At 42.5% G+C, this 10,592-nt stretch overlaps 1 protein-coding gene across 19 annotated transcripts in view; it reads right to left on the bottom strand.

The window, feature by feature from the left end:
- The window catches only part of nedd4l (NEDD4 like E3 ubiquitin protein ligase), a 485,500-nt gene that overhangs the window by 225,465 nt on the left and 249,443 nt on the right, over positions 1-10,592 (bottom strand). For 3 of the 19 annotated variants that reach the window (XM_043677361.1, XM_043677447.1, XM_043677537.1), the window contains exon 1: positions 4,771-6,078. The exons of 12 other annotated variants lie outside the window; for them this stretch is intronic. In XM_043677361.1, the coding sequence (XP_043533296.1) occupies positions 4,771-5,943 (1,173 nt within the window). In that variant the 5' untranslated portion in view covers positions 5,944-6,078. Of the gene's footprint in view, positions 1-4,770; positions 6,079-10,592 lie in introns of those variants that run through there. 4 more of the 19 variants (XM_043677097.1, XM_043677185.1, XM_043677273.1 and 1 more) reach the window with 2 other exon arrangements.

The raw sequence follows: 10,592 nt of genomic DNA, 5'->3' as shown, positions 1-10,592 counted from the left end.
AGGGTGGAAGGTGAGCAGCAGGGGCGTTCTGTCCTTGTTACGGTTGGAGGGGTCGGGTCTGAGGGCGGAGGTGCGGGATGTGGACGAGATGCTTTGGAGGGCATCTTTAACCACGTGGGAAGGGAAATTGCGGTCTCTAAAGAAGGAGGCCATCTGGTGTGTTCTGTGGTGGAACTGGTCCTCCTGGGAGCAGATACGGCGGAGGCGGAGGAATTGGGAATACGGGATGGCATTTTTGCAAGAGGTAGGGTGGGAATATGTTCATTCACGGCTAATCTCATCTCAGTCTCAACTCCACTGTCTTCCATGCTCTCGAAAACCCTTGGCCCGTTCCGGATTAAATTCTCTATCTCCTCAAATTTTTTCACTGGCATCAAACACTCTGGATTTATGAATTCCACTCTTGTTTTTTGAATCTGCTCCCGCTTAGCCTAAAATCGTTTCAGATTGCCCCAGAAGAGGCAGACACATTGGCACAGTGGTTAGCCTCACAGCGCCAGAGACCTCGGTTCAATTCCCGCCTCAGGCAACTGTCTGTATGGAGTTTGCATATTCTCCCTGTGTCTGCGTGGGTTTCCTCTGGGTCCTCCGGTTTCCTCCCACAGTCCAAAAATGTGCAGGTTAGGTGAACTGGCCATGCTAAATTGCCCGTAGTGTTAGGTGAAGGGGTAAATGTAGGGGAATGGGTCTGGGTGGGTTGCTCTTCGGAGGGTCGGTGTGGACTTGTTGGGCCGAAGGGCCTGTTTCCACACTGTAAGTAATATAATCCAATCCATTCTATGTCTAATTTGTCAATCTCTCAATATACCTCAATTTGATCTTCTCTCATTCTTCTGAGTTCCACAGTATAGGCCTAAACTGCTCAACCAACAGTGGACCCAGCGGCACACCACTAACCACAGGCCTCCAGTTCAAACAAGAACTCTCAACACCATCCTCTATCGCCTAACATCAAGCCAATTTTGTATCCAATTGACAAGCTCTCCCTAAATTCCATGTGATCTACACTTACTAACCACTCTCCTATGCAGAACCTTGTCAAAGGCCTTCCCGAAGTCCAACGTCTACCACTCTGCATTCACCAATCTTTTTGGTCACATCTTCAAAAAAATCAAATTTCTGAGGCACGACTGTCCACACTCAAAGCCTTGCTGACTATTCCTAATCAGTCTTTACCATTCCAAACGCATACAGATCCTGTCTCTCAGAATGCCCTCCAAGAACCTACCCACCACTGACATCACTGATCTCTAGTTCCTTGGCTTTTTGTTACAACCTTCCTTAAATAATGGCACAACCTTGGCCACTCTCCAGCCTTGCGGCACTTCACCCATGGCTGCTGATGATACAAGTATCTCAGCAAGGGGCCCAACAATCACTTCCCTAGTTTCCTATAATGTCTTGGGATACATATAATCAGGCCTCGGGAATTTATTTATCTTTGTGTTTTAAGACCTCCAACACCACGGCTTCTGCAATGTGGACTCTTTTCACAACATCATTAGTTAATTCCTCAAGTTCCCTGGGCTTTTGAGGCTAGGTCATCAAGTATATTCAATGCTGAGATAGAGATTTCTAATCAGCATGGAAAGGTGAGAAAATGGAGTTTGGATTATCAGAACAGCCATGCTCTCAATGAAAGACAGAGCAGACGTGATGGGCTGAACAGCTTACTTCTGCTTGCCCATCTTATGGCCTTTTGCAGGTGGGCTTGAATACCAAAATCACTTATTAATTCTCTGATTTAGCAAGGCAGGATCCGCACCCATGCCTCCAGAGCATTAACCTCAGTCTCAGTTGCTGGATCATTTTCCCAGTGACAGGACTACTGTGACACCATCCCCCACCGACAATGCCTCTTAAGCAAAGAAATGTTCAGAAAGGGTATTTCTAGTGTTTGAGGCCCAGGTTAAAGACATAACTAGAACTGAGTCAAAGTCAGGGATGACCAGAACCAAAAAAAAAAGAACTGTAAAAGGCATTTGTTTACACTCAGAAAAACAGATATATTTTAATCATAGCTGTTGTGTGTCAGTGAACTCGTTTGTCAACATTTAGTGATTTAAATCTTCACTTTCTTTTCAAGTCTTCAGGTTAGACAAAATTAAAATCCTCCCTGTAAGAGGAGCACATGCTTCTCATGATTTGATTCGATTTGTTATATTATTTTGTTCCAAAATATAGTGAAAACTGTTGTACTTTGTCACCACTTTCCAGCGCCATCTACCCTCACCAGTATGAATCCTCGCCAATGCAGATGACACCGATACCGCTGAGTACTGCAAGGCTCAAACTCGACTCCGCTTCAAGCCCACCTCGCAAATGTGGCCGCTGCTGATGCAGTCAGGTCTCGTGCTGAGCCCTCACTCGTCTCTGCTGTACCTCCATGAATCTGCGCTGGACACAGACACCACTGGGAACCAAACTCACCTCCACCACAGCAGCCATGAGTCAGCACTAGGACCGCTTCATTGATGTGGAAGCCGCCGGGACCCCAAATACATCTCCGATACCATGAGTCCGTGCTAAGAACGCTCGCTGTGGAAGTAATCACAAATTGGAGGGACCCTGAAGTGTCACTGGATACAAAACATTAACTTTGATTTCTCACCTAGGTGAAAGTGAATGCTGGAGATGCTTTTCCAGCGCTACTCTAATCTTGACTTTGATTTCTCACCACAGATGCTGCCAGGCCTGCTGAGTTTTTCCAGCAATTTCTGTTTGTGTTTCTGGTTTCAATCATCCATAGTTGTTTGGGTTTTTTTGTTTAGTGTTTTACTCACTGCCACATCTCTTCCAGGCACATCCACTTAGAAGACGTTCTGCACCCCTCTCTGACAGGAATCCTTTTTCTTACTCACTGTCATTATTTTCGCAGTCACTCCTGGTTTTTCACAAGTCATTTCCACAGCCACATCACATTCCTCAGTTACCGTCTCCAGCTCAAATTCCCCCTATGTGGATTCCAAATGAAATTTCAACCTTCATGATCTGATTTCACTCAGGATCACAGATATCCCCCAAAGGGTCATTGGACCCGAAACATTAACTCTGCTTTCTCTCCACAGATGTGGCCGGACCTGCAGAGTTTCAACAGCAATTTCTGTTTTAAGTTTCTGATTTCTACCAACTGCAGTTCTTTGGCTTTTTTGGCTAAGCAGATGAAGTACATAATTCGGCTTTTAAAATATTCTTTGAATTGTATTTGTTCACAAGTTTCTGAATACAATTCAATACCTGCTTCCATTCACAAATTTGGCAAGTTAAGAAAAACTGTTCTGTAGCATTTTGAAGATGGAAAGTTTTGAGATGGGGCAGGGGGTGCAGTCTGAGTGTACATTCTGCATGAAATACTCTCCAATTTACTCTTAAACGAGTACACAATACAATGCTTCTTCTTTTAAGCCTTGAAACTATGTCCAGCCCTGGTTTGTTGTGGATCAGCTGCAGTTCTGCTGTATATGGAGAGGCAGTCATGTTTCTCACATAACTTCACTGTTCCAATAGGAGCTGAAAGTTTTTATTAGCTTGTGTGCAAAGCTGGAGACACCAGGATCTGGAAGGCATGTTGTTGATTGGCTATGCATAAGTGTTTCCTCTGGCAATGTTTCCTCTGCTGGATTTAGGTGGCTCCTAACAGAATCTCAGGCTGATCCAACACATCAGCTTCCAGTTAAGACAGCAGGGTTACACAACAGCACAAATGGACTGTGCCTGCAATACATGTGACTACAGAGAAGCAGAAGTACAAACTATTATTTTTCATTCAACATTCACAGAATTAATATAATGTACTGAATATTAATTCAATTCAATGGATTTAGGACTATGAAGGTCCTTTGGACATAAAGTCTCTCTCTCGTCTTGGTTTTTGCTTTAGTTTATATTGTTTCTATTTTCTCTTAGTGTTTGCCATTGAGCACTATGGAGGTCACTCTAACTGAATCCACCAAGTGTGAATTGGGGGATTGAGTTGCATGCTTGTTATACCCCCTGTTCAATTCTGTTTTCCATTAACTTGCAAAGTGAAAAACATCCTTCAAATAATATGCTTGTCCCTTTAAAAGAAAAATGAAACAGAAGATGATCTGCAGCCCCAAACTGTCTGTGGGCCAGAGCCAATAGACATCATAATTAATGCCTTTACTTGAGGTGAATAAGGGAATAACACCTGCTAAGACAGACCACAAGTCATGTCTTACATCAATCAGACACAGTAAACACAAACTATGGGAAAAAAAGTATATGCTTGGTGCTTTAAATTCAGCCAACTTGTAGCTGCAAACATGTTTAAACAGTTCATGAAAAAAATACATCTTGCAGTTTCTTCCACCAAACTGAAAACCATGAAGAAACAAATTCATTGTGTGGTATAGATTTGTACTTCAGTTAGGAACCTTCTTTTTATGCCAAATTTTGCGATAGAAAGAGCACACATAGGCACTGAATACCAACATGGGTAATTTTAAGCCTGTTTTCTAAACTGATGACACAGCTTACTTGACTATACGAATCTTGTTCAGAAAGCTATCAAGACAGCTCCTGCAGACACAGTCCTCAGATAGACAAACCACATTTTAAGAAAATAAACTAAAAACCATTAATCTTTAAGTATAGCCCCGTCAGGACTTCATTTTAAATGTTCGCACCTCTGAAACCAACTGTATTTGGGTCCCACACCATACCCCGCCCCATCCACCTTCAGCCTCAAAATAGCATTCCCATACACACAATCTAAGTAACAGATATGCTTTTGAACTGCTTACATACCATGGAGTCCTCTCTGGTGACTGAATTCATTCTTGTCTGAGTACAACAAGCATTATCCCTTATTGAGCCTTCACTCTGCTCTTCGGATCCTCGGGTTAAAAGAATTCGAAAGTGTGGTTGTCTCTGACTTCGCTCCTGTCTGATCTTAAACTTACAAGACTGTGTTTGTGGCATCGCTTCCAATGAAGCACCACAAAGCATGTCTGAATTGTTTTCCCCAGTTACTGTTCCTGCAACTTGTTCCCTTCTCTCAGCAACACCAAAATATTCAGCACTTGCTTTAACTGGAAAGGTGGCTGAGGCACTTCGCCCCAGTCGTATATGTGGATGTCTAACTGCATGCTCATCCCTTGTGCACGCTCTTCCACTTTTAGAATCCAGCCATGAGTCCTGGACACCTTTACACTGTTGCTGGAGCTGGAAGACAAAGCAAGATTTCCCCATGTTCCCCGACATGTACGGTTGATGTTGTAAAGACCAGCGCCTAGTCACGGAGGCATGAGCTTTCGGACGTCCATTACGAGTGAAAGATGAAAGCCGCATCTGATCTACTTCTGTTGGCGAGCGGTGTTGAATTGTTACATCTCCAGCCCTTACATCAGAGGCAGACCCATTTGTTAATCCTTCTTGACCAACAGTACATGCTTTTTGTCCCATAGGAAAAAGCGAACTTATTCTACAATTACATGGGGAATTTCCATTAACCTGTTTTGATGCAGCCATATTATAGGATGGAGGATCATCTGTGCTTAGAGGAACACTTGGAAGAGAATGGCTCCTAGAAAATAAACCATCACTGCTGCCAATTTCCATTCCTATGTCTGGTAATGCCTGTTCTAGAGAATCCGAGACACTGGTATCACCACATCCATTCAGTGGGTTGCGCTGCAACGATATCTGCATTGAGGAGCTCCTGGTGGGTCGTGAATCCAAACTGTGCAACTGAGGAATGAACATGGAAGAGCTGCGATTCAAGGAGGTTTGATCCTGTAAAGGCAGCACAGCATCAGACACAGGCCTAGTCATATCCTGAAAAGGATGAGGGGCATTCCTCCTTGGCAAAGTATGGAATGTCATGTAGATGTCATTTTCTCTCTCTTCATCTAACATCTCCGATTCGGGATCAGTGTGACTCCTATTTGATCCAAAGTAAAGGCGCAGTCGATGGGCCATAGTTTAACACCAAGAGCCCAGTCTAAAATACGAGAAGAGGAAATCACACTGCCAAAAGCATACTTAAAAAAAGCAAAGATGTAAGCTCGAGAAAAAACTGTCCCATCTGCCAAACTGTTAGCACTGAAGCTTGATAGCGACAGATAGCAGAAATAGCCCAAGTGACAGGCGGCATTCCAGGCATGATTGGATAAAGGCAATCAGTACTACTACACAGTGTGACATGGGGTAGGGTGGTAGCAGTCACGTGATGCAACTCCCCTTCCAATGCACAGCAGCAATTTTTTCCTGAAGGCAGCAAGTGTCTGAAACAGTGCCTTCACAGCTGCTCCTTTTCCATCAAAGAGAGCAGCCCCAGCGGGAAAGCACTTGCAGCTGACCAAGGCAGCCTCCATTTACCACAATAAATCTCCTCACACGATAGCAGAATATTTTGCAAGAGGGAAAAAAAGGCAATTATAAAAGTTCTGAAGAGCTTAGAGAATCTGTAAAATATTGACGTAACTCGTCTAAATACTTGAGAGCTGGTTTTCTAAATCTCTATTTTCATAAGCTAAAACCAAAACAAATTTAATGATTACACTAAATCCAGTTTTATAGCTGCTCTGAGAGCAAAACTTTAAACACAGTTACCAAATATGCATTTTCAGTCAGGGGAAAGCTGAAGAAATATGGTTTTATTTAAACTTCAGTATAATAGCCAATTAAGAGCGGTGCACTGTCAACTATTTATAACTCATACCTCTTGGAAAATTGGCATAAAGTAATACACTATTGCAGTATTAATAAAATAATTTTTAAAATTGCTGTAAAAAGTCCCAAAAAATGCTTGTCTCCCGCATTATCAATTTTCTGCAAAGATATATTTTCTCACAGACCAACAACTGGTAGAAGAGTCTAAAATATCCAAAAGGGGAAAAGCTGTTGCCAGTTGTTTCAAAGTTTGGAAAGTAGCGGATGGAAAGCCAGGTTGGAATGGGTTAGATTTCTTTTCAAGGCAGGCAGAAAACAATAACAGTGCAGAAATAACATGAAGGAATGAGTATGAGAGGAATAAGCTGAGGAAATGGATAGCCCTGCCAAAGGGAGATTGAGGGAATCAGCTACATTAGAGACTGTAATAGGGACGCTGCAATGTGCAGGAGAACTTGTACAGCTGTAAGAGGTTATATAGGTAAGAGATACACAAAGAAATGGAGGGCAACTGGAAACAAGGACAAAATTACAAATCAAATGCATCAGGACAGGAGGTAGTGAATAACATAGATGACAAGACAAGAGGAGATCGGGGCTCTGTACAGATATGGATGTAGATTATTACGTTTTGGACAATAGGAAATTTGTAGTTAATACATGATAGCTGGTCAGGCAAATGTTGGAATAATGTTGCACAGAGGTGGCAAATATTTTGAGGCCTTTGGTGCACAGCAGCCGAGGGAGAGGCAATACTGTGGATGTGGACAATAAGTCTGAAGTTGTAGATTTATTTTTCCAATTTGCAAGTTATGGCCAGCAAGAAAGAAGAAGAGCAAAGTTTACTTCAAGTGCCAAAAACAATCGCATGGGCTTTCCTATTATTCAGGTCACAGAAACTGTAACTCATACAAGATCTAAACAAGTCATCGGGTCATAGAGATGTACAGCATGGAAACAGACCCTTCGGTCCAACTCATCCATGCCAGCCAGATATCCCAACCCAAACTAGTCGCACCTGCCGACACCTGGCCATATCCCTCCAGACCCTGTTCATATACCCATCCAGATGCCTTTTAAATGTTGCAATTGTACAAGTCTCCCCCACTTCCTCTGGCAGCTCATTCCACACAGCACCACCCTCTGCATGAAAAAGTTGCCCCTTCAGTCTGTTTTATATCTTTCCCCTCTCACCATAAACCTATGCCTTCTAATTCTGGACTCCCTCACCCAAGAGAAAAGACATTGTCTATTGACCCTATCCATGCCCCTCATGATGTTATAAACCTCTATAGGGTCACCCTTCAGCCTCTGATGCTCCAGGGAAAACAGACCCAACCTATTCAAGTCATTGTGGTATGAACAGAATTGTTAGATATGGAGTCAACTGTCCAGTATAGGTATTGATAACATGGCTGAAAATGCTATTGTGGGGAAAAATAAACAAGAACATGCATTTACGTGTCATTTGAGGACCACCAGATGTTCTAAAGCACTTTACAGTTAATTAAGTATTCTTCTGAATTGCAGTTATATAGGAAATAGGAGTTAATATACACACAGCAAGACACTGTAAACAGGAGTGTGATAATGAACAGATCACCCGTTTTTAATTATGTCAACTGAGGAATAAATATTGGTGAGGATACAGAGGATAACCACCCACTGCCCTTTTTCCAAGTAGTGCCACATGTCTTATCAGCTGAGGTAACAGACAGCATGTTCAAACGTGTAGGCATCCCTCAGTGAAGCAGCAGGGGGACAGTCCATATATTTGTGCTCAAGTCATGGAGTGTGACTTGGTGAATCCAGACCTTCATATAATGGACACCAGAGCCACAAATGACACACGGATAAGCAACTTGTTAAGCTTACAAAGAGAAGAGGTCCAAGGATTGTTGTTTAGAAAATTCCAGCGGAAACATGCTGCTTTGTCCAAGTAGTAAGAGTTGAACTGCAATGTAATATGTTAGCAATGCTAACCGCACACAGATTTGGAAATTTAGTGGAGATATTGGAGAAGCATTGTATAGCAAATGTCAAATGAAACAGATATGATATAGAATGTTGGTGCTACAAAACCACAATCATGGAAGATATAATTCACGATTAGACGAGGGTTGTAACAGACACAAAGCAGATCGAAGTTGTAGAGGAGCTGACAGGTGAATGCATATTTAATAATTTTCAAGGGAAAGGGAGAGCTGGCTTGCAATGACAGTTGGAGAGGACAAAGGCAAGGATGGATTGAATTGGTAATCTGATAATTCAATGCTGTTGGATGCCTGTTGGAAGTTGCCCGAGCACAGGAAGTATACAGGGGCACAGGTATCCCTGCTGTCCTGTCAACTACTATGTTATTCTTGATTTGTGATCATGGTCTGTAAGTACTTTCTCAGTTGGCTGCAGGTTGAGCTGGCACATTGGAGACGATAATAAATTTCATCATCCATGTCTACCTTTGTCAAGAGGATGGCTTCCACAATATAGCAAATGTCCCAAACTTTCCAGGATCTCATCACTGGTGGAGATAGCAGTGGGAGCTATTTTAAAGACAACCTCAGCTATTCACGAAATACTTCAGAGGGAATTGACAATGATCTGGAGCTCAGTTTCTAAGTCAGCACACACACAGTCATTACTTGCACACGACAATTCCATGATGGAGAGCAGAGTGATTTTCGATTTGAATGGAAGGTGTCATAGACTGAATAGAGTCCTGTCTGTTATGCTAATGATCTTCTTGCCCAGGGTGATTTGCTGGTGCTGAGATGAAGTATTGCAGCAAGGAAGAGGAAAAGTTTGTTAGTGTGGTGACATATCTCTGTTTAACCGCAGTTTTCATTGGTGGCACATTCAAGGAATAGACTCCAGAGTTGACAAAATCAAAAGCTTCTATTATCCAACAAAAAAGCCTTACAGAACATTGGTATTATTCATTCCACTTTATAAAGATTGTGTCTGTGGTGCCTTTCAAATGGGCACAAACTATGACTCTAAGCACCTCTTTGGCAAACACAAGGAGTCAACTTAGCAGGATCATTGCCAGAACCATCCCTGTAACAGATAGCAGGGAGATTCTGCTATAGATGTCATCATTGTCTTCCTTCCTGAATATAGTCATGATCGCAGCATCCTTAAGATCTATTAAAATGTTCACACTGAGGAATATGCAGTCACATAGTGTGCAAGAACAATACCTCCATTGTGTTTGAGAACTTTGGCATGGAATCCACCTACTCCTGAAGCTTCACTGTTGTTAAGCTGCAAAATGGATCCTTCAATTGATTTCAGGTGATGATGAGACTGGGCTGCAAGTGTATCAATGAATCGAGTAATGGGCATCAAGTCAAAAACTGTTTCAGTTCAGGAATTACCTATACTGAAAACACCCTCTCCAGTGAGCATTGACTGCCTCACTGTACTTGATGAACTCTGCTTCATTCTTGACTGAGTGAAGTATCACCTTAAGTACTGGGCCACAGATTGTCTTCACATCACTGAAGGAACCACACATGCCCTTAATGTCAGAGATTTGGATCTCTTGTGTTCTTTTTACCCAACATTTGTTCTTTACATTACAGATTTTATGCTGTCGAGTCGTCTTTGGATGCCTATAGTATTGATGCTTTTCTCAATGCGCAGTGAATCTTCTTGTCTGTAAAACCAGTCTGCTCAAATTCAATAAGGTCATGTATTACTTGGTTATTTTTGTCACATTAGTCACAACATTTCCAGGTGGAACAGACCCTACTTCACGAGTGCTTGTTATAGTGACGTTTATGATCCACCAGGCACACACGTTCAGAGGTCAGCAGTAAGGTGCTGATTACAACAGCTGCCTTTGTGGAAAATTTGATGCCCATGTTATTAATTTTCTGACAGCAGTGCACTGTTGCCTCCTGCCTATGGTGGTCAGGCTGATAGAGATGGCAAATCCAATAAGATGGGTCATT

This window comes from Chiloscyllium plagiosum, chromosome 1 (genome assembly GCF_004010195.1).
Source record: "Chiloscyllium plagiosum isolate BGI_BamShark_2017 chromosome 1, ASM401019v2, whole genome shotgun sequence".
Taxonomy (NCBI): domain Eukaryota; kingdom Metazoa; phylum Chordata; class Chondrichthyes; order Orectolobiformes; family Hemiscylliidae; genus Chiloscyllium; species Chiloscyllium plagiosum.
This window is presented reverse-complemented; position numbering and strand designations above follow the sequence as displayed.